The sequence below is a fragment of the Maylandia zebra genome, linkage group LG7 (genome assembly GCF_041146795.1).
Source record: "Maylandia zebra isolate NMK-2024a linkage group LG7, Mzebra_GT3a, whole genome shotgun sequence".
NCBI lineage: Eukaryota > Metazoa > Chordata > Actinopteri > Cichliformes > Cichlidae > Maylandia > Maylandia zebra.
Window position 1 is genome coordinate 28,138,124 of NC_135173.1, and position 24,038 is coordinate 28,162,161.

Genomic DNA, 24,038 nt, shown 5'->3' on the forward strand with positions numbered 1-24,038 from the left:
AGGCATGTTTTGGGCAATGTTCTGTTGGGCAACTTTGGGTCGTGCCATCCACAAAGATGTTACTTTGACCTAAGCACTTTTGCAGACCATATATATATATATACACCACTTCATGAAAACAGTATTCCCCGATGTTTTTGATTTTTGCCATTTTTTTCAATTGTATCCATCATTATCTGTCAAAGTGGTGGCACATCATAGAACAAGTTAACCTGTATTCACCTCTGTGGAACATAGGCTATATACCATCTGATATGTCATGTTATCAGTATTTCTTTGTTTGTATTGTTAGGTCAGGTTCATTATTTGGCATATATCGCAAGACACACTTTATTCGCTTTCCTCCATACATACAGTGGGGCAAAAAAGTATTTAGTCAGCCACCGATTGTGCAAGTTCCCCCACCTAAAATGATGACAGAGGTCAGTAATTTGCACCAGAGGTACACTTCAACTGTGAGAGACAGAATGTGAAAAAAAAAATCCATGAATCCACATGGTAGGATTTGTAAAGAATTTATTCGTAAATCAGGGTGGAAAATAAGTATTTGGTCAATAACAAAAATACAACTCAATACTTTGTAACATAACCTTTGTTGGCAATAACAGAGGTCAAACGTTTACTATATGTCTTTACCAGGTTTGCACACACAGTAGCTGGTATTTTGGCCCATTCCTCCATGCAGATCTTCTCGAGAGCAGTGATGTTTTGGGGCTGTCGCCGAGCAACACGGACTTTCAACTCCCGCCACAGATTTTCTATGGGGTTGAGGTCTGGAGACTGGCTAGGCCACTCCAGGACTTTCAAATGCTTCTTACGGAGCCACTCCTTTGTTGCCCGGGCGGTGTGTTTTGGATCATTGTCATGTTGGAAGACCCAGCCTCGTTTCATCTTCAAAGTTCTCACTGATGGAAGGAGGTTTTGGCTCAAAATCTCACGATACATGGCCCCATTCATTCTGTCCTTAACACGGATCAGTCGTCCTGTCCCCTTGGCAGAAAAACAGCCCCATAGCATGATGTTTCCACCCCCATGCTTCACAGTAGGTATGGTGTTCTTGGGATGCAACTCAGTATTCTTCTTCCTCCAAACACGACGAGTTGAGTTTATACCAAAAAGTTCTACTTTGGTATCATCTGACCACATGACATTCTCCCAATCCTCTGCTGTATCATCCATGTGCTCTCTGGCAAACTTCAGACGGGCCTGGACATGCACTGGCTTCAGCAGCGGAACACGTCTGGCACTGCGGGATTTGATTCCCTGCCGTTGTAGTGTGTTACTGATGGTGACCTTTGTTACTTTGGTCCCAGCTCTCTGCAGGTCATTCACCAGGTCCCCCCGTGTGGTTCTGGGATCTTTGCTCACCGTTCTCATGATCAGTTTGACCCCACGGGATGAGATCTTGCGTGGAGCCCCAGATCGAGGGAGATTATCAGTGGTCTTGTATGTCTTCCATTTTCTGATGATTGCTCCCACAGTTGATTTTTTCACACCAAGCTGCTTGCCTATTGTAGATTCACTCTTCCCAGTCTGGTGCAGGTCTACAATACTTTTCCTGGTGTCCTTCGAAAGCTCTTTGGTCTTGGCCATGGCGGAGTTTGGAGTCTGACTGTTTGAGGCTGTGGACAGGTGTCTTTTATACAGATGATGAGTTCAAACAGGTGCCATTCATACAGGTAACGAGTGGGGGACAGAAAAGCTTCTTACAGCAGACGTTACAGGTCTGTGGGAGCCAGAGATTTTTCTTGTTTGAGGTGACCAAATACTTATTTTCCACCCTAATTTACGAATAAATTCTTTACAAATCCTACCATGTGAATTCATGGATTTTTTTTTTCACATTCTGTCTCTCACAGTTGAAGTGTACCTCTGGTGCAAATTACTGACCTCTGTCATCATTTTAAGTGGGGGAACTTGCACAATCGGTGGCTGACTAAATACTTTTTTGCCCCACTGTAACCTTAACCAACAATACACAATCAAACGTTGTTTTCCTCTTCAGCTTTGGCCTTGTGGTCTTGTGATTTTTCCCACCATTTTACCGCTTTCATTAACGTAGTAAGTTTATCAAACCAAGTGTCAAAGAAACAGTTGAGGTCTCCTCATTTTCTCTTCTATTACTTTCTGTTTCGCCTGTAGATGCATATTTCTCTTTCATATATGGAAACATCTTCAAGATCACACGCTGAAAATTTCTGACTTACAAACAGCATGGCAGGGCAGTGAGGAGAAAAGCTGGTAAACAACACAAAATTTTAAGAAAGCGTTTTTTGTCTGTTGTAGAGACGTGCATGTTGGAGGTTGTTGTTTAGCTTACGGTCGGAGGGGTCGCTGCAGGGACAGAACGTTTCTGTTTTCAACTTCCGCCCGAGGATTCAAGCTTCCACCGGAAGTGTGCTTGTTCTCTTTTACCAGGGCCGATCCAACATGGTGGGTGTTTTTTATATGACTACCTACACTATCTGTTCTAATCCTGTCGTTTAAAATGTTTTGTATTCCGTTTAACCTTACCAATAAGCAGCAGATCAATAATCTTTCCTTGTGGCCGCTGTATTGACGTTAGATGATACGAACGCGACTTTTTATCGGCGCTTCTGTAACGCTGCTGCTGACCGAGCGACCGGCTGAATGAGCCGCGATGCTTGTTCGGGTTTTTATCGGTTAATATCGAGAGGACTGACAGAACAACCTAGGCGGTATTTGTTTGTTCACGAACCGTTAAAATGGTTAAATTGCCGAAAAGTATAGCTCACCTTAGCTTGGTGGCCAACTCAGGTGTTAGCTTGTGTGTCGTTGAGGAAGCTAATGCTGCTCTGGAGGCTGCAGTCCCTGATCTAGTTGGGAGCTTGTCTTCAGCCGCACAGTGCTTCGGTCAAGTGATTTCAGAATACTGAAGATGTTATGTGGCGCGACAAAACTTCACCACATTAATCCAAAAACAACGTCTGACACACAAGTTTAAGGGTAAACTTTATTCCAAGGAAGTTAGAGCAACCCAGAGGCAAAAATGTATAATATTAAACATTAACAAGATAAAACTAACAAAATTAGCACAGGCTCACATAAGGCTCTAAGAAACAAATATAGATGGTGCTATCAATAATAATAATTCACAAACCTTATTCAATTCAATACTACTTTGGGATGTTGGTACGTTTACCTCGGCCTCTTCATCCTATTTGTAAAATTGGTTCTTTATGTCTTCGGTGTATTCGTCCAGGAATTCATTTAGCCGCTTGTTCATTTAGTGTAATCTTCCAGTCAGATGGACTCCAACTCTACCATTTTGGGCAGCAGCTGATGCCTTTAGTCCTTGTTCTGCTGTGCAGGAGACCCACTGTGATCAGGAGGACCGCTCCAGCCAGAACCTGCAGCAGGAGGAAAACTGCTTAATGTGCTTCTACACGGAGCTCACTGACGTTGCAGAGCAGAACAAGGACTAGCATTGCCTGGTACAGTCCAAGATGATGGAAATGGAGGTTGTGTGCAAAATCAGCCATATAACATCAAGGACAGCCACAGCTTTGACCTGGTCAGCCTGCAGGTAGGGAGTTGCCTGCAGATTGGCCAGGCCTAAAATAGGATTTAGATTCCACTCATGGTGACAAACGGATGTTTTTTTAAAGAAATGGTGCCAGAATGACTGTTCCGATAGTTTACCCAAATGCTAGGAGTAACGAGCAGGAGTCCCTGCATGTTCTCTTCATGCAGGGACGAGTCAGGACCAAGACGGTGAAAAAGGCTGCCAGGGTCATCATCGAAAAATACTACACCCGGCTGGGAAATGACTTCCACACCAACAAGAGGGTGTGCGAAGAAATAGCCATCATCCCCAGCAAGAAGCTCCGCAACAAGATCGCTGGGTGAGTTGTCTATTGCAAAGTGGAGCCCACAACCACAAATTTGTCTTGCTTATCTGCCATCCTGTATCGAAAGGTGATCATGGCGTCTATGTTGCCTGGTCATTAAAAATTACAGGAAGATAAACCTTTGAGCCTTTCCCGTGTTTGAAGGACTGCCAATTCCTATCAGACCCTGGTGCTCTAAGACATGCAAACAATTCCTGGGATGGTAGACATTAATTAAATAAATACATTTTTCTGTTAAGTAGGCAGATATTGATGGAAGGCCTGTGGTGTGGAATCTGAGTTCGCAGCAGAGTTAGCATTTATTTCATCATTTTTTTAAGTCACTTTTGTACCAAAACACACTCCAAAACCATCAGTGTTTTTAGATTAGAGGTGGGTTTAAAAAGCCTCAAAATTATAGTGGTATTTCATGAAAATACATCATCAGAGACTGGTGATGTTTGTATGCTCACCACGTGCAAAAAAAAAAAAAAGGTCATAACTGTTGGTGTGGGCTGCCGTTTTTGTGTCGTACACCACCTACAGTTATCTATTTTTGTAGCCTGGCGTGTTGCACCGTGGCTGCTGCAGCCGGATGGAAGACACCAGGATATGATCGTGTCCGTTTTTACCGCCATTTTAATGGTATTCACTACAGAAGCGTAGAGATTCACAGATGTATGAGGGAGATGTTGCACAGTTTGAAAACCTGAGTTTGTGAGAGGGGAAAAAAACACTGGGCAGTGTCTTTGCTTCTGGTTTTGATTTCTTCTCTTTCTATATCAGTGCTTATATGGCACAAATAGAAGTGACTGTAATGATGTTGCGGCAGCAAAGCAACCAGTATGGAGGGTATACTGGTGCCTTGGCACCTGGCTCTTGGTCTCAGACAAGCCCAGGCTTGTCTCGATGCATTTGGGAATCTTAACATATGGTGTTGCTATAGTAACCATGTCCCTACATGACATTTCTATAATATGTACAAATTTCTATGGTATTATCATGGCAGTTCCATGTGATGACAACTTTGTGTGCGTTGCTCCACTTGTAGGTATGTAACACATCTGATGAAGAGGATTCAGAGGGGTCCAGTCAGAGGAATCTCCATCAAACTGCAGGAGGAAGAGAGAGAGAGGAGAGACAACTATGTACCAGAGGTCAGTGAACGCATCACTGTGTTGGTTATACCAGACCGGGTAAAAGCAGTGAATCTGCTCTTGTAAAACTTGTTGATTCTGGTAGCATGCTACCGGAACCACTGGGACCATTAGTATAGTTCCTGTTGTATCTTTTTCTAATTTTGCCATAGATGTGTTTGTAAATGTTGTGGTGAGAGGTGCTGAATAGAGCAGGGCGATATGGCCAAAAATATTTATCACGATATATATTTGAAAATTTGCGATAACGATATAACTGATGATATAATTGATGCGAGACAAAATACAACTCCACAACATTACTAGCGCAAAAAGACAACCTATCGTTTATTTTCACTTAAACAAGAAGCTGGTTTTTATGTACATTAAAGCTTTATAAAAATGTAACAGTGCAAATGCAAATTCCTTGCTGAAAGTTTAACCAAAAGGCATTTCCAGTAGAAATGGGCTGACATGTCCTGAGCATAACCATGTATAATATCCACTGAAGTTAAAAAGAGGTGCTTTGCAACATTAAACTGCAGTGTGCAGTACGTATTTTTCGGACCATAAGGTGCACGGGATTATAAGGCACATTAAGTGAAACAAAGCAGTCAGATAAATCAAACTTTATTAAACTCATTCTTCTTGCTTCCTCCACTTCTGTACCATTGATTCATTAATGTTGAATTCTCTGGCAGCTGCTCTATTCCCATGTTGTTGCAGTATATTAATGACTAACCTCGTATTGTGGATGGATTATCTCAGTTGTTCTCCTGACTGAAGCGTCACTGCTGTTTAGTTTCCTCTCTTCATTTATGTTGGAAGTGATAGCAGAGCTGTACGTTTGAATTTTTTCAGAAATCTCTCAGTCAGAACATGCAATATCATGCTTAGGTAACTAGCGAAACTAGCGAGCTAACTTCCGCTAGCTTCCTGCTAACTTCTAACTCCGTTAAATGTAATAAATTTTGTTTTCATGGATGCCTGGAAGTTAAACTTCATAGTTACACCTGGTAAAGCAGCAATTCTGATCGTTTTATTAAAGATGAAAGAATTTAGACAGTTTTTAACTCTCAGTGATGCTGCAGTGTTCGTTTGACCTGAACGATACGGAGTTTAGGACCCAGATTACTCCCAGATTTAAGAGCATCTTAGTCCGACAAATACGGCAATAACGACGGCCGCTTGCATCTTCTGCAAAAAAATGTGCTTTGTTGTGTATCTGACGGACAAACACCAAACCAGTTCCACATCACTGAAGTTGCACCATTTTTACAAACCAATTCTGGTTCATCTGTTTCACTCAACAATCGGCCATGTGCGTATGAAAACAAAGGCACTGCGCATGCTCGTTTTACTCATATTCTATCGCGATATTTCATTTTCCTATAGTTGCCTAACATTATACCGGTATTACCGTGAACGGTATAATATGGCCCAGCCCTAGTGCTGAACGATCTGCTGATTGTTGACTGAAGTTTGAGCCTGATCCACAAGTGGTCACGTAACTAAACGTACATGGTACTACAGGGTTCATGTGCTGGGCAAGTCTATTGTAATCATACAATATTACAGCAATATACAACTAGATAAAAAGTGAAGAATGAATGGCTAAATTGCTGCATCAGTAATTTTCATTGTGCATACAGATGAAGAAGGGTGTCAGCAGAGTGCACAGATCACTGTTTGTCCCCATTATTTTTATTTGTGAATGTGTGGATTTATTTGCTGCAATATAGAGCTGAAAAGCATCAAGAGTGCATCAGCAGGCCATTGATACTGAGGTCTGGTAGCTTATGTGATTGATTAAATGGGTCAGGCACAGAATAATAGCCAAATCTGTGCATTATTAGCCTAAAACATAAGTCTGTTTTTAAGAGTGTTTTTGAAACAATTTTAGTTATTGTGAAATGTGGGGTTAAATTGTGCTAAGTCTTCACAATTAAAACTACAAATACACAGCTTTGAGGGGAACCACTGACTTTTTTTTTTTAAAGAAAATATGGCTGTAGTGTTACAGTATTGTCGTTATAATTGCCAACTGCTCCAGTTTACCTTAGTAAACTTCTTTTCTTTTGGCAAATTTGGCACATTTATTTTTTTTAAACAAATGTTAAGAAATAAAGCAAAAGCTTGGATATTATTTTGGGTAAAGGAGTGGAATGAGTACATTTTAATAAGTCTAATTTTTCTGAAGATCAATTTAATTGCACTTTTAAACTCATGGATTTCTAAATTTGACATTTAATTGTGTAAAACATCAAACTGTTTCACATTTATAAATATTAATGTGTTGCATGTAAACTGTATGATGGATCTCAATTATTGTTCCAGGCACCTCAACATGCTGCACAAAACTCATCCCACAAGCCTGTAAGGCTACAGTTGCACTAGGGATACCAGTGGTTGGAAACTACGGCACAACCATAATTATTGTGACCATGACCAATCAACTCGTGATTTTCCTGCCTTTGAATTGGTCCCTTTAAAAATATTATCAGGTCTGAGATCACTCCCAGTCAGGTTCTGTTTTCGAAGGAATATTAGTGCATCAAGATGGGGATAAAATGGCAATAAGATGGAATCAGTTTTGGATTGTGCGAATCAAATTGGCACTTAAATTCAATCTGTTTGCAACAATCACTCTAGAGTAATACAATTATTCTAATTTCTAAACAAACATTTTTCCAGACATATGTAACGATGCCTGTTGAAGGCAGTAAAAGAAAGACACTTGAAAGTTGCTCTGCGTGAGCACTGCAGACCGTTTCTTTTATTTATTGTAATACAGAGTAAGAGACTAAGACCATAAACTCCACAGGACAGAGGCCAAGATAAAAGGATTCTTTAGAATCTGGAGCCTCTTTGCAACCACAGCTTATGCCATCTGGTGGCTCTCAGATAGAATGCAGGTTGGCGATATTTCCACATTGGCTTAATCTTCCCTATCCTGGAATCTACATCCATGTTTTATAGCATCCCTATCTGTTTGTGTTTGAAGCTGTTGATTTCCTTTTTACCCATTAACATTTGATTAGGATTAGAAAGTTTCTTCACTCCATCTGGCGTTTGGGTTTTGATTTGTTTCATCTATTGGAGAAATAGTTGAGCTTAACAGTAATAGAGCAGAGTAGTAGCAGAGAATGTACAAAGTAGAAAATAAAATAAAAAAAGGCAAATAAAAAAAGTCTGCATTGTAGTGTGCCAATATTTCAGTATGCGTGCATCTACGTTGCAAATTTGAATAAAACTGTAGTTTTGTACCACTGGCTTCATACATTTTGTTACTGGCTGCAAGACAGAGCTATATATTTGTGAGTGTTTGCTTCAACCAGTTTATCCACAGGTGATCTCAGAAGTGCAAACATGGTCAGGAGCTGGAACAGTCGAGTGTCCAGCCCTGATGGGGCTTTTGGACACATTAAACCAAATTGTGCCTGTTATGTGTTTTTTGTGTCCTGGTAGTCTGCCTGAACCGAACACCTTTCTTTCTACCAGTTGTTTTGTGATTATGGTCTGTAGGCAGGTGATTCACAATGCAGAAAAAAACAACACATACAAATTTTCTTGAGTTTTGAAGGACTTTCTGTTCTTTTTGTGCACTCGTACAATTTTTTTAAACACAACAGATGGATATAAGTAAACAAAATAATATGGTGTTACTTTGCAACTGTGGAAATAACTGAGGTGTGAGATAAATTCAAATTCAAATTTTATTTGTCACGTACACAGTCATACACAGTACGATATGTAGTACAAGTATTAACCGGAAATGAAGAATGTAGTGATGGCTAATGTGATTCCTGTGTGTTTATCTGTCCAGGTGTCTGCTTTGGACCAGGAGCTGATTGAAGTTGATCCCGACACCAAGGAGATGCTGAAGCTGCTGGTAAGTCTTTCTGTAACAGGACAGAACAAGTACAGTTTTTGCGGTACTTACTTTCATCTTACTCTGCTGGGGCTTAGCGGTTAATGTATTAACTGATTAAAATAAAGGGTCTGTTATACTGTAAACAAATCCTCTCACAAATTGAATCCTCTGTGTGCCGTGTTTTAAACACAAAAACAAACTACTGAAAAATTATGTGATCAGACATAAATCTTAGAATTAAAGGCATGTTCCAACTACAAATGAAAATAAAAAGATGTAAAAGCAACAGGCTCACAAAGGTAATGACAGAAATAAGAAGCTGATTTGTTAGATGTTTAATGGTGGAATGACTTAGATCAGACACAGGCATCTAATCTTGTTAATGATAACAGCAATTGGTCTTGAGTTGGGAAATAAAAAAAAATGGTTGGAGTTAATGGAGTTTGAGTGTTGAATTGTATCCAGCCAGTGGAGCTCTTTAGTTTGTGTAGTTCTAGAGAGGAGTTGTAGGAAGGCACATCTCATCAAGCAACATCAAGGGAGGTCACGAATCGCCTTCAGAGGAACCAGAGGGTTTGAAAACTTCAGAACACTTTGATCCATTTTAGTGTTTCATTAAAACTGGCAGTTGTTGTGTAACCAGTGTTACTGTCAGAGTGGAGGTTGCTGTTCAGGCCTTTTAAACCAGAAGATTTTATTTAAAGCACAGAAGCATTTAAATGGCTGAAATCAGTTTGTTGGGACATATTTGCCTCTGTCCCTGTGTTCAGCTTTTAAATGGCAGAATTTCCAGGTAAAGGATTTTACTAGAATCAACCTGAGCTTGTAACGGTCCGATTCCAGCAGCAAGAAGGGAGCTTTTAAAAACAGCCACTCAAACCAGAGAGTCAAAGTGCAGCATGCCCTTAAAACTTGTTTTGAAATGTCGTAGACAGAAAAAAAATTAGATAATGGGACATGTGTTTTTTCCTCTTTTTTTTAAAACACATATAAGTATGCTATATGTGCTGTTGTCTACTCTGTTATGTACACTACAGGCAAAGAAATAGCCCAAATCCAGTTCCATGCACGTGCACATGTATTTGGTAACTAAAGCGGTTTCTAATTCAAGACAGTTGCCGACCTTCTTGGGAGTGGACACCCCAGCAAATTCAGCCCAATGTCAGACAATGCAGTGTTCAGATAAACTGAAAAACCAAACAAACCCTGCACCTTAGATTCCACGGGCCTCAGATAGCATGTAAATGTTAAAATTGATAGCAGTATAATTAAAAAATACTGAAGGACTTCCAGGACAAACGCTCTGTTCTGTCTGTAAACACCATCAGCCTTCCAGGGATTGCAGATGAAAATGAGTCTCTCTGGCTAAATCTGGCATGTTTACATGATAAATTTAAGTGTTCATGTTAAATAATTTTAACAATAAGTTTTTCACTGTTATGAAGTAAAAATAGTATTACTACTTAAAATGTACAAGGGAACTGTGTTAGGCCTGTTGTTTGAAGACAAATAATTACACGATGCTGAAATAAATCGGTAAATGTGTAACAGATGAAGGTAGTGATTTCTCTTTTCGGTCATTTATCAACAAATGCTTTTACTTGGCTTTGATAAACCACACACTTCTAAAACTACGCCCCATGGACAGAGGAGACCAGTGATATGAGCTGCTTTTGCAGCCACAGGACGTCTTGTTGTACTCTGTATATCAAAATGATCAGCTTTGGTCAGGAAACGGGACAGGGGCAAATCTCCAACAGAGATGCAGCGAAAGAAGGGAACTATGGCCTAGTCAAAGTTCAAACCTCAACCTGATTGGGAATCATGGGGGTGTACTTAGTTTTTCACACTGATTTTGGCAGTTTTTGTCAAGTGTGTTGTTGTTCATGTGATGCTGTTAGATCCCCCACCCATTTTGTTTAACATCACTATATTAAAACCTTCACATCACGTATTTATTTCAGGACACAGCATTTAAAAAAAAACCATGAGTGTTTATGCTGGTGCAGCCACACATGCCTGGTAATAAGTGAATATAAATGTACTCACCACAGCTGAAGTACAAACCAGCCGGGTAGTCGTGCTACACAGCAGGCCAAAATATTTGAAGGACCATTCCATCAAGAAGACGCAGACGGCTAGCTGTGTAACTTTGCTGTTGCTTTTGCATTTCCCTTGAGCCTGTATCGAAAGGTGATCATGGCGCCTTTGTTGCCAGGTCATTTATTAACTACAGGCATATAAACATGTGAGCCTTCCCTGTGTTTGCTGGACTGTCTGTTCCTGTCAGACCCTGGTGCTCTCAGACATTGAGTATTGAGTTGATATTGAGTTGCAGTCACCTCCTTTCAGATCAGTTCTTAAACCAGTGTCTTGTTTATGTCCCTCAGGATTTTGGCAGCCTGTCCAACCTGCAGGTCACCCAACCTACTGTCGGCATGAACTTCAAGCAGCCCCGAGGAGTCTAAGCTCTGTACAGTATCTTCCCAATAAAATCCATTTGGGACAAAGAGCTCTGCTGTAGGACTGATGATTTGTGGACATCCGTTTTATGTGTTTTCCCTCTCCAAACTTGAGGTGTTAAGTTATCCTTTTCTCATAAGTGTAGGACCAGTTGGGTGAAACTAAATAAACCCCATCAATTATTGGCTGAAAATACAATTATGTCTGTAAATTTGATGCTTTTAAACTGAGTCATGCCAGTAATTATGTGGAGGAACAGAAGAGGCCACACAAGGCTGCTTAATATTAGGAACATGTTTGTCCTTTGGTTTCATTGTTTTGACACACAATTGAAAGTCATTTTTAATAAACAGCCCATTCTACATTTACTAACAAATAATGGTTCTCATTGATCAGGTGCTGCTTCCTGTCAAATTGTGGTGGATTGCCTTTTTTTTTAAACTTCATCGAATCTGTTATATTTATGTGTTACATAATTTGATGTAGCCTTTTCAGTCATGATAACTTTACGTTTGTCCTGATAGTATTAAAGGTTAAAGGGTAAAGTCTACTGGCAGCAGAGCAGCTGATTTGACAAAAATTAGTAGAAAAAGCGTAAAAACAATACAGGCTGAAAACAGCTGCTTTAGACAAAAGAGGGGAAAAAATAGGTAATGAAAATTTTGCATAGCTGTGTGTCTTCTAAGCCTGGGTTATGGTCACCATCATGGGGACAGCCATGATGGCATCACTGTTAGGAGACTGGAAAATAACTGTCAAAGGACCTGTAGAAAAGCAAGTCAAACGTTTATGTCACAAACACACGGTGAAAAGCTATCCAAAGATTTTTCTGCTTCGTTTGTGCTACGATCTACTTTTTCTCATTAAGTTTAACATTAATAGTTTGAAATTACATGACCTCAACACTTTTTGTCAAGACTCTGGTTTTTATCATCAGAAGAAATTAGAGATGGCACGATACCACTTTTTTATGTCCGATACCGATATCATAAATTTGGATATCTGCCGATACCGATATGAATCCGATATAGTGTTTTTTAATCAACAAAACTGTTTTTTAAAATATCTTGCTGCATTTTGCAAGTCTGCAAGTTCATACTCAAGTTTAAAACAACAACTACACTAAAGCTATTCTGTTATACCTGTATACAAAAAAAATATTTCATAGTTCAGCAATACTGATCAATCTAATAAACTTAAACCTACACCATCCTCCCTATTCTGGTATTTTAAAGAGTACTTAGCGTAAATATTAAGCAACCTAACTAATAGGGTTCCAACTCCCAGCAACAACAAAAATAAATAAATAAAAAATAGGGAACCACCCCTCACGCTCCACCTCATGATGCTTAATCGACGTAATCAACCTTAATTTGATGCAGTGTGAAAAAAAATGCACAGAAATCAATTATTTTTCAAGAAATATTAAATAGATTCAACATCTTTCTTCAACAAAATTGCAGACTGCACAGATGGTACCTTCCCAAAGGAAAAAGTACTATAGCTTACTAGGGTATATATATTAGACTTAATAGTCACTATATACAGTAATTGACTTCTATTCATTTTACATCAAATTAAAACTTTGTGTGTCAGATAATTATTTATTAAAAGCTCGACATTTTAAATGAGAATAAGAAAGAAAAGTATGTCTTTGTGCCCCCTTTTCCCAGTTAATGCCCTATCGGCCCCCCTGGCTAAACTTTGCTAGATCCGCCCCTGCACAGTTACCAGCGTCAGCTACGTAGAAAAAGATCCTGGTGTAGAAAGTAATATTAAATAAATTCTAACAACAGCTTATCAAGCTTAAACGTGCTGCTGTTCAGCCGCTGGTTTCCTCTTTCTGGTGCAAAGTGGGCCAAAAACAAAGACGGACTCGCGACAGAAAAGCCGATCAGCTGATCATTTAAGCAGTTTCATGATTGAAGTAGCAGCCGGAGAGCGAGAGGCAGTCGCTCGTTAAGCTTAACGCAGGAATGCTTTACAAACATTCAGAGATGGACTTACACACTTGCTTTACTTCTCTCGGGGATAACTTTGTCGGAGATGAAATGCCAGGTTGCTAGCGAAGCTCCAAATGCTATCCAGACCACCACAGGTCCCGCATGCCACAGCCGCTCTATCACGTGATGCATACTGCTCCGACATGCTAACGTTCTGAGGTGAGTTACGGCGTGTTGCAAGTTTTGTGAGGTGCTTTCGTGATATTTAATGGATCGGATTACATTTTTTATTTTTCTCCGATATCCGATCCAGTCATTTAGGTCAGTATCGGACCGATACCGATACGTAATATCGGATCGGTCCATCTCTAGAAGAAATATGACTTCTCACAGATCCCAAAAGGGTACATTTATGCTACATATGTGTGTTGATACAAGGACTGCAAGCTTGAACAGGGTTCCTGTCTTTTGCCTGATTAGTCAGGATTTTACATACACATCTTGCAATGTATGAAAACTTATGAGAAGGTCTGTGTACTTTATTTAAAAAAAAAACAAACCTCTACAACATTTTTAAAAGCAAGATAAAACACCTATAATGCAGCACAAAAATGTTTTCACATAAAAATTGACAAAGGATTCATTCCATTCTAAAGGTTAAATCTACAATTTAAAATAAACTTTTGTGACATGATTTAATTTGCTCATAAGCACTTAAGGAGGAAGAAGTTGCAGAAAGCTCCTCGGGGGCAGTCGCACATCTTCCCAATCCGAGATCCTTTCCTGATGGCACAGTATTCCCCAAGATCACACTGTGAACACAAATAACTTTTTAATATCAAACTCTGGACTTCATGGAATGAAAATTCACAAAGTATCACTAAGACGTTAACACAACCATTCTGCTAATTTATGCTTTCTTGCAGTCCAAAAGAAGTCATTCATAACTGCTGTCAGAAAAAAAAAAGAAAGGCACAGCAAGGACGATCTCTGATGCCGAGAAAAGCACTTTTCTAGAGGGAATCATACCTTTAATCATTAAAACAGTAAAATGCTGCTTCAGCTTTGGTGCACTGTTGCTGTTTTTGATTTTTTTTCATTGCATTTTTGTTATACCTTTATTCTTGAGCACCTTTGCACTGAGGTTTAGAATGTTATACACTTTTAGAGAAATTATAAATGTTTTAAACATTTTTTGTCACAAGTGTTAAATCAGAGTATAGTGTTAGTGACTCACAGAGGGGACCTGTCCATACTTCTTCTCCCAGGGATTAATTCTCTTGGTTTGCAGTCTCTCCAGCACTTCATGCAGCGCACCAAGCTGAGAAAAACAAAAATACAACAGACGTGAAGCTAATGTGTGGTCAAAATTAAGCCTGGAAACACAGGAGAACACTTTAGTGCATCAGTCACTGTCATCCAGCCATTCTGTCATTTTCTGTCCAACAGCATTGCTCCATCTATGACAAAGGCTTTAAACATCAATTGGTCAATAATAAAACTAACAATAAGCAATTGTATTAACTGAATTTAGGCAAAAGAAGACAAGAATTAAAAAAGTCTCCAGCTTGACACTTGTCAGCATTTCTTGCAAAAGATATTCCACATATTTCTCATTATTGACTTGTCTTATGGCTCATGTTTTTAGAATTATACTGCCTTAGTTAGAAGCAGTACAGTTATAGGAACTAAAGGATATTGAGTGGACTAATTAGGCAGCCAGATCTAAAGGATTACATTTTTCTGTTCGATATGACATCTGGTTTGAAATACAGTAACAGCTTTTTAATAATCTGCTAAATTCATACAAATCCCCCCTCCATACATTCATATAGAGATTTACACTTTTCTATACACTTCAAGCACTTTGTCTATCTCACATCAATTGCCAATTTCAAATAGCCAATTAATTTAACATGCATATCTTTGTGCTTTGGGGAAAGCTGAAGCGCAAACTCACAGAAGAGATGAATCAGATTTGAACCAATTTAAATCACCATGCTGCGCTGTGTCACTGAAGAACATGGAACCTGACAGCTTTTATGAGTTTGGTGCCAATATAAATAGATTAACTGAAGATGTTTTGGGTTAATTTTCATTATTTACTAATCTAATGTTCATTTATTGTTTGATTAATTGAATGAAAAAACACAACCCTCATACATTTATACTTTTCATGCTGAAAATGTCCTCTTAACTCTGAGCAATCAAATCAGTCAAACACAAAAATAAGCAAATCTTCATAATGCAACCAGAAATGTTATACATCAATTAACAAATAGTTACTAATTTATTTACATTTTACAAATTCATTGTTGCAATGAAAAACATTAGCCACCTATTATTATTACAGTTTCCAAAATTTGATCAAAAAAGCTGACACTAATGGAGATTTCACTACAGAATGAGTGCTTTTATTTTGATACTACAGGTTCAGTTCTGCATAAGAAGTTTGTCCAGCATACATTTGGAAGAGGTATATATGTTAAATACTTAAACAGAAGAAATTTCAGATCGTATCCAAAGACATATAACTTTTATTAAAGCAAAGCGTATGAACCCCCTTTTCATCACAAAATACCTTTATGTGTGTGTGTATTAAAATATTAGATATTGTAAATATTCCACACTCGGATTTACCAGTCTGTTGGAGTTGTGGTAGTCCTGCACTTCTCTCTCGTCCCTCTCGGCTTCCGTCTTCCCCGCTGGACACAGCGCAGATAGTAGCACCGCGCACAACACAGCTCGTGCCCACATTTTAAAAACACAGCAAAGAAAGCGCAGTGTTGAATTTTCCAACAGTCGCAGTTGCCTCTTACTTCCTCCAGGCGTTTCTCACGCACTCTCTGCATGTTCGGCACAGCGCGGGATCTTTAGAAAAACAGCTCCGCCCCTTCCAGGTATGACGCGGAGCATCTCCCAATGGGCTAAAATGTAGCAAAGACCCTGACTGGTTCACTCCTGTTGCTTTCAGCAAAGCTTTTATCAGAAGAAGATTAAAATACAGCACTGAAATATGTAGTATTTATAAGAACTTCTAAACATCACTGATGAAGACATCTTACTTTTTTTTGCATTTCCTTATTTTTTTATTTGTTGTTGTCATTTCCCACGTGTGGGACTAATAAAGGTTATCTTATCTTATCTTTTCAAAAAAACAAAAAACAAAAGAACAGCTATCTCATTATAGCATATTAGGTATTACGTGAGTATTTGCAAACAAATTTGAATATTAGACAAAGATAACCCAAGCACATACAAAATTATTTTAAATAGTAATGCCATTTATTAAAGGAAACAAGCTGTCTAAACCCACCTGGCCCTGTGTGAAAATTTTGCTCCTTTTGTTATCATGAATTGCTTTCAGGATGCTGGACTGAGGGTGGAGGTCTCAGTTCAATGTGAGTAGTGTTTGTGTCTTGACATCAGTGGTATCTGTCTACTCCTGTAACCAGTTCATCACTCCTGCTGGGTATCAGATGACAGGTAGGGCGTATGCGTTGATGGCTTGGATCATATTCCTGCACTTCAGCTGACCACTCAGCACTTCTTTTAGATATTTGGACGTGGCTAACCTTCATGAATTTTTATCATGTTTCCGAGTGGCTTGTGAGATACTAAGGCACTTGTAGTTAATTCAATTCAGTTCATTTTTATTTATATAGTGCCGAATCAGAATGATTTTGAATTGGATTGGAGTCTGTTAGACAGATATGATTCAAACCACTCCAGTGTAGTAATTTCAGTATCTATGGCATGCTCTAATCTCTGTAATAACATATTGTGGTCAATAGTATTGAATACTGCACTAAAGTCTAGCAGAAGGAGCAGAAAAATCAGTCCACTGTCAGAGGCCATAAAAAGGTAATTTGTATTGATGAGCTCTGAAACATGACTCCATCTCTTCAGATAAACTATTTTCATCTGCGGATGATCAGATAGCTGTTTTACAACTACTCTTTCACGAATTTTTAAAAGTAAAATGAAGATTGGAGGCTGACCTACAGTTAAGACAGATGGGTCAAGTGATGGCTTTTTACATACTGGTTTAATTACTACCACCTTAAACACATGTGGGACGTAATTGATTGATAAAGACTAATCTTATTTCAGATCAAAGTATTAACTAAAATAAGCAGTCTTTTAAACCCGGCAGGTTTATGCCACTGCAGGGGTTCCCCTTCTCTCAGGAGTGCGGGCCCACTCATCCCATGGGGTGGCCACCTCTTGTTGAGGGGCTCCTCTCTCTCTACCATTGGTGTGGCGGAATCATGGTCCTCGGCTACCACCTTTAATAGGTTTTACCGCTTGAATGTGGCAGCCAGCCCCTCTTTTGGGGAGGAGGTGGTGGGTGCCCCTCTGAGGTAGCCTTTGTCTGTTCGCTTGGCCTAGTGTCTTGCAGGCTGACCATGAGCGGCTGTTTAGGTGTGGACCTTGTGTCTTGTGGGAGTCACTCAGGCCAGTCTTGCGTCTGGCAGACTGATGCCTCCTCCCTCCAGCTCGGCCTTTGCATCTGGCGGGGCCTTGACCAGGGTGGTGTGTACATATGTACCAAGGGCGTAGATTTGGCATGGACGGAAGGGGCATGTCCCCACCAATAATTTGATCTCTTCGAGTAAAGAAAAGCAAAACCAAAAAACCAAAAAAAAACAAACAAACAATCTGTCAACGTCTCATTCACCCAGCGGTGCAGAAAGAGTTACGTTCTCTACCGGAGTCCTACCTCATGTGACAAAAATGGCCAATGTGATTGGCTGGGCCTTTCAGTGAGCTCTGTTTAGTGTTAGCAGCGGCAAGCCTGCGCTGCGAGGACCTGCAAGGAGGAGAGGAGGATGGCAGCACAAAGGAAGAACCTGGACATAAGAAAGTATTTTTCAAAGAAACCTGTAAAGTCAAGTTCACTCATAAAATGTGTCCGTCATAATAACGTCACAGGCTATGCTAGGCTTTGGCCCACATCAGTCTAAAATTGTATGTAACCATGAATAACGTGTTTGGGAAACTAACAGCACAACAGGCAGCACTCGTTATCTCAGTCTCCCAGAGTAGCATTTCTAATTTTGATTGAAACTGTCAGAGAAAACGGCAGCCTCGAGCAAGCCAGGATATTAGTTTGCAGAGGCTGTTAGAATTATATGTCTAACGTTAAAATGTTGGTGAAACAATAATTTCATCCTAATGGTACTGACATATTCATAGGGTTAATTTTTGAGACAAAATATCACGAGTTAGTCATTATTTTGCAAATATTCCACGTTGTAGTGCAGTTTGCACAAATTGTTCTAACAATGCACTCACCCTGCAAACATTACTGATGAGTCAAGATCTGCACAATTTGACAGAAACACTGAAGCAGCTCCACATTTTATTCTTATTGTCATGTATGTCCTATTTGTCAGGTGACAGAAGAACCAACACAAAGCTCAGAGAGTAATGGTGATACAAGATCACAGGTGAAATTGGATGATGACTTGGTGGTGCACATGTGTGACTGCATGTATTTTGTAATTTAACATTATATAATTCAGATATAAAACTATGAATTGTTATTTTAAATGGTTTAAAAGCATGTAGAATATCATATGTAGGCAAGTATATTTCTCCTTTTTTTTTTATTATCAAGAAGCAAAGACAAAAAGGAAAAAAAAAAAGAAACAGGGCAGGGTTCGGTGGTTGAATCAGCCGTCCCCACCAATGCCAAAACCAAGTCTATGCCCTTGATATGTACATTTGTACATTGTTCGTTTTGTACACTTTCACGCTGGGGTTTCGGTTGCACTGTCTCTTCACAGGGTGTCTTAAAGAGTTACCCCATACATATGGAATATGTAACGGAGTGGAGAGATAGTCTCTCAGTCAGAGAACCAAGGTTACAGTGCAACCGTACGTTATCCCTGGCAGTGTTTCAGAGTTCCTTCAGTGTCTCCTCTGGAAGACAATCAACAATGATTTGGGGTTGCTTGTGTCTCTAGCTTCAGGTTTTTCAGAATAGAGTTGCCAAAACCTAGAATGTTTTCCAATTAGTCAAACTGCAGGAATGTCTAATAGACATAAATACCTGGATGACCTTTAAATTCCGGCTTCTAAATGCAGATAAAACAGAGACTACTGTACTCAGCCCTAAAGATCTTAGAAAAATGTGGTGATATAAAATACTGCAGTGAAAGTAGGGATAGGGACTAGAAAGATATATCTCCCATAACAACAGCTTTCAACAGCAGGTTTGCATGGAATAGATAAAGTAGGAGCCCCAAAATAAGCTAACAAACCCACTTACAAACCCACAGTACAACTGCATTTTATTTACATAGCACCAAGTCACAACAACAGTCACCTCAAGATGCTTCCCTGTTCATAAACAAAGCCATGGTAGCATTTGATAGCAAGTACTGTTTAGTTGCAGATTCATAGAGTTTTGATTACCAACCAGAAACTGATTGGATTGTTGTCTGCTGAGTGCAAGCCGCAGCATCAAATCCTCCCGCTGTCAGCAAGGCTTTAGTGTCGGACTAAGAGCATTTTGCTGCTAGTAAGTCAGCGCTGGGCACACAAAAAATAGAGACTTTAAAAAATAAACAGTATTGGTATTAAAGTGTGTGTTATGTCAGCTGCTTCAGGACATTTTAGATGCTTAAGGAAGCAGATGACTATAAATAAACCTGCAGAGAGGAATGAAGTAAGAGGTTTAAAACCTGCCATGTTGTTCCACTTGCTCCAGGCCATGATTCAGTGTGTGACTGTCTGCTTATGGGCTCATGATAAAGACATAAACAACTATATCCCGTCTATGTCAGCTGCCCAGAAATCCTGCTGAGTGGTAGTGAAAATGAGGATGAAAGCTGTTGGCTTTTACTGTAGACAGAAGAGAAAATATAACAGGATGCAGTTTGCATCTTTTCATTCATATATTTTTCTTCTGCGAGTGGTTGAGCCCCTCTAATGCTCATTGCCTTGATTCATGCTCAATCATCCAGGGAAGTAAATCTCAAAAGGTCGATTCTGTTCATCTGGACGTAGCCCACTCATGAATGACAAAATGTTAAATGTTTTGTCATTCATTAGGATGAATGACAAAACATTTCTCTCATTGGAAAAGCTACGTCCAGATGAACAGAATCAACCTTTTGGGTCTAATACTCATTGCCATTTGACTCTTCTTCTCCCACTTTGTTGTATATACCATCCATCCATCCATCCATCCATCGCGGGGCAAGTGCCTATGTATGTATCAGGCAAGAATTTAAAAAAATAAAAAAAGTCAATTACAGCAGTTGGTCTCCTCTGTTGCTAAATGCTTGCACAGTGTTTAAAGAAAAAGTGATGCATCACAGTGCTCCTAACTTTTTTGCAGTAGGTTAACACTGATAGTATCAAATTGAACTACTTCAGTTGCATATAGGGTTTATAGCTGCAGGTCACTGATTTTTTAAATTAATTAATTAATTAATGACAATCTTGTTTTAGCACCACATCAAGCCTCCAACTTCCCTTGCATTTTATTTTTCATGTACATAGTACTGCTTAGACAGTCTGACTGTAGTAAAGGAAACTTGAACCCAAGCTGCCAAAGTTGATTTAGTTGGGAGGTAGAGGTTTGGTAACAGGTACCCACCACTAAATTTTGTTGAGAGCCAAATGGCCAAATTATAGTTGGCCTCTCATTTACACCCACCTACCCCTTAGAACCTCGCTGCTTTCAAGTTTTCATTAAGTAGTAAATGCGGTGTTGAGTCTGTTGTGTCACTTGTAATGAAAATAAGGCTGCAAGAACTATCTGGAAGAAAATGAAGAGTAAAAAAATGAGGCTGAGCTGAAAGGAAACATCTTAAACCGCTTCATTTCCATAATCCCACAGAATAGATCAGAGTTGGGCATCATTATCATCCCTTAATCTCCTCAATTTTCCTCTAATCCTCTCAAGAAACAGCAGCTCCATCACCCGTAGTTAAGCCAAATAACTTTTATCATTCTCTGTGCAGAAAGTGATCTTTTAATTGCTGTCTATGACTGACCTGTTGCAATCTGAAGGCAACACTTGAGGCTTTGATGGTGAAATTGTCATTTTCTAAAACTTGGAAGGAAGCATTAAATCTAGAAACTAAAAAGAAAGTATATGGTTTTATATATCAAAATATATATTTTTTAAAAATCAAAGCGCCCTATTCCAGGAGGCATGTTCAACAAACGGAGTTAAAAAATTAATTCTGAGTTGGTTAACTCTGAGATTGGCATTTTCAGTTTCAGAAGAGCTGATCAGAGTAAATTCAATCAACTTGTCACAAACAATTCACCATGGCAATGAGTAATCTAGTGGACCAAGTAATATTTTTTAATATAATATATGTCAATGCCTACCATGATATTTAAACAGGAGGGCAGGAAAGAGTCATTTTGATTAGCTTTCATTATATACGTTTTCAAGCCTTCATGTTTCAAATCTTTTCAGTCTCATCTTCACTTAAATGTCAAGTCAATGGCTTTATTGCCATCCCAACCATGTGCAGTGGTACAGTACACAGTGAAACGACACAGCATTCCTCCAAGACCATGGTGCAACAAATGACATATAACAGACAATCAACACAGGACTACATAGAATACAATGTGCAAAAAATGCAAAAAAACAAAGACAGTCCAACACCAGACAGAACAGATTGTTTCCAAAATCCAACTTCAACTGTCATTTTTCCATCTGTGTGACCAAAAACAACAAAACAAATGATTGATCCTTGATGAGTTTGTTCTGTGTGTAAAGCTTTATAGAGATCATTTTTATTTGAACAATGATTGCTAAAGTAATCTACAGTAAATGTTTGCTATGCAAGGAAACTGTCCACAAAGTCACAGCATTATAAAGATGGAGACTATAGATTTTTGGAGTGCCGTTAGTATTAATTTATGCATAATTTATAGCATCATAGTGTGGTACTTCAGTATAGCCCTACTGTCGGAGAGGCGGATGCTGTCCAAGATAAAGACAATGTTGGATAACACCTCCCACCCACTCCATGACATGTTGGTCAGTCACAGGAGCACGTTCAGTGAGAGACTGAGATTACCGAAAAGCACCACTGAACGACACAGGAAATCATTCCTGCCTGTGGCCATCTCCCTGTACAACGCATCCACTTAACACACTGTTTGCTGCTACAACTACACATGTTTCTTTTCCAAATATTTATTTATAAGTGACTTATGTATGTATGTATGTATGTATGTATGTATATGTATATATTGTACTATTCTTAGTTAGCGTATTGTCTGTCTTGTCTTAATGTTGGTTTAAAATGGAGCACTGTAACAAAAAATTATTTCCCCCAGGGATCAATAAAGTATTCTGATTCTGATTCTGATTCTGATACTCAGCAACCATAAAAGGAGTAACATTTTTTTTAAGTGGCAAATGCAACCCAAATGCAACAAACAGCACAAACTGTTTGTGTGTTTGCTAGCTGAAGGCTTAGCTGCTGTATTTCACAGGGAGAGAAAAGAAAGAGAGCTCAGTTCACTCAGAGATGAGAAGATAAGAAAGACAGACAGTAGAGGATGAAGGGAGGTTAGAGTAAAAGGTAAGGGCTGCTCAGTGGTATTTAATAAACTGGGAATGTAAACCTTACATGCAGATATTGGATCTATATATATGTTATGAAGTTATATTTATGCATATTGTGAAACCTGCTGCAAAACAAACTGAGGCAGACTAACTGTGTTATTTAAAGGTTGCATGACAATATTCTGCAGGCTAGTGCAGGATAAAATGGTTTGTTTGCTGTACTGTGAGATGGATTTACAGTAAAGAACAGTGAGTTGGACTGGTGCACAGTGGCTGTGGTGTTTATGGTTATAGCTAGGTTACATAAAATGTAGCAGAGATTAGTAAGATTTTTAATTGATGCTTATTCATTCACTGAATTCCACCATTACACTAAATTCATACTGTCTAGTATAAACCATCTAAGTTGTCATACAACCAAGTTTAGTATAAAAACAGTTTACTGTCATTATAGAGGATGAAAAACATCCAAGACATCTCATGAAACATGAGCAGTAAACCTCTTTCAAAAAAAAAAAAAGTCCCCTACTTTTTCGAGGATTTGTATCTCCTGACTTCCTACCTCTGCACAGTCTGTTATGTCACAGTAACTCATTTAGAGTTGACGTTAACTCTCTTTCTTGAATGGAAAACCTAAAGTTTTCCTTATTCAGCATGAAAACATTTTGTTAGCTAAACCGCTTTCCAAGTTTAGGGCCAAAGTCTTAAAATTAAATAAATAAAGCTTCAGATGAACAATAAGTTGACACCATGATACCATGTTATTATTTATTTTGCAAAAACGAAACAAAAAAGCAGAAGCAGTGTGTGCAAAGCTAAGTAGCTAAGATTCAATAACTTGCATGACCACCTTTAGCAACAATAACCTGAAGTATTGCTGGTAAATGTGATTTTCTGTATGACTTCATCAGTCTCGCACATCATTGTGGAGTAATTTATGGCCCACTCTTCTTTAAAATGTTGCTTCAGTTCATTTAGGCTTGGTCTGGACTATGACTGAGCCATTGCAACACATTGTTACTCGACTATGAACTCTTCTGTATACCAAAGCATTTTACAGTGAAATGCTAGGCCTCATCATCATCATATCTTTATTCTCTTCCCCCTCCTCTTTCTTAAATAGATAACTATCATATCTGATATCATATCTCACAGTACAATAATATTGAATGGGTTGCATTGTTGTATTTTGTCATGTTTCTCAGGTCTTTGTCTGAA

The 24,038-nt window shown here is 39.0% G+C and overlaps 2 protein-coding genes and 2 non-coding genes across 5 annotated transcripts; 3 read left to right on the plus strand and 1 right to left on the minus strand.

Moving 5' to 3' along the window:
• The first annotated feature begins 2,327 nt into the window (after window positions 1-2,327).
• Window positions 2,328-11,373, plus strand: LOC101465669 (small ribosomal subunit protein eS17). 2 transcript variants are annotated; one of them, XM_012920516.3, is made up of 5 exons: window positions 2,328-2,433; window positions 3,715-3,866; window positions 4,903-5,008; window positions 8,814-8,879; window positions 11,252-11,373. In XM_012920516.3, the coding sequence occupies exons 1-5, from the start codon at window positions 2,431-2,433 to the stop codon at window positions 11,327-11,329; spliced, it is 405 nt and encodes a 134-aa protein (XP_012775970.1). In that variant the 5' UTR covers window positions 2,328-2,430; the 3' UTR covers window positions 11,330-11,373. The 2 variants fall into 2 exon arrangements, with proteins under 2 accessions (XP_012775970.1, XP_004556274.2); XM_004556217.4 differs by lacking the exon at window positions 2,328-2,433 and having other exon boundaries at window positions 3,709-3,866.
• LOC111501744 (small nucleolar RNA SNORA71) lies at window positions 3,926-4,054 on the plus strand. The gene has a single exon (XR_002721643.1). It is a non-coding gene; the product is annotated as a small nucleolar RNA SNORA71 (small nucleolar RNA).
• On the plus strand, window positions 11,041-11,170 carry LOC111501745 (small nucleolar RNA SNORA71). The gene has a single exon (XR_002721644.1). It is a non-coding gene; the product is annotated as a small nucleolar RNA SNORA71 (small nucleolar RNA).
• Window positions 11,374-13,175: 1,802 nt separating the features above from the next.
• On the minus strand, window positions 13,176-16,124 carry LOC101465382 (niq CART3-like). Its single transcript, XM_004556215.4, has 3 exons — window positions 15,908-16,124; window positions 14,505-14,588; window positions 13,176-14,079 (listed from the first exon to the last, which is right to left on the minus strand). Exons 1-3 carry the CDS (start codon window positions 16,022-16,024, stop codon window positions 13,972-13,974), a joined length of 309 nt encoding a protein of 102 aa, XP_004556272.1. The 5' UTR covers window positions 16,025-16,124; the 3' UTR covers window positions 13,176-13,971.
• Window positions 16,125-24,038: the final 7,914 nt, after the last annotated feature.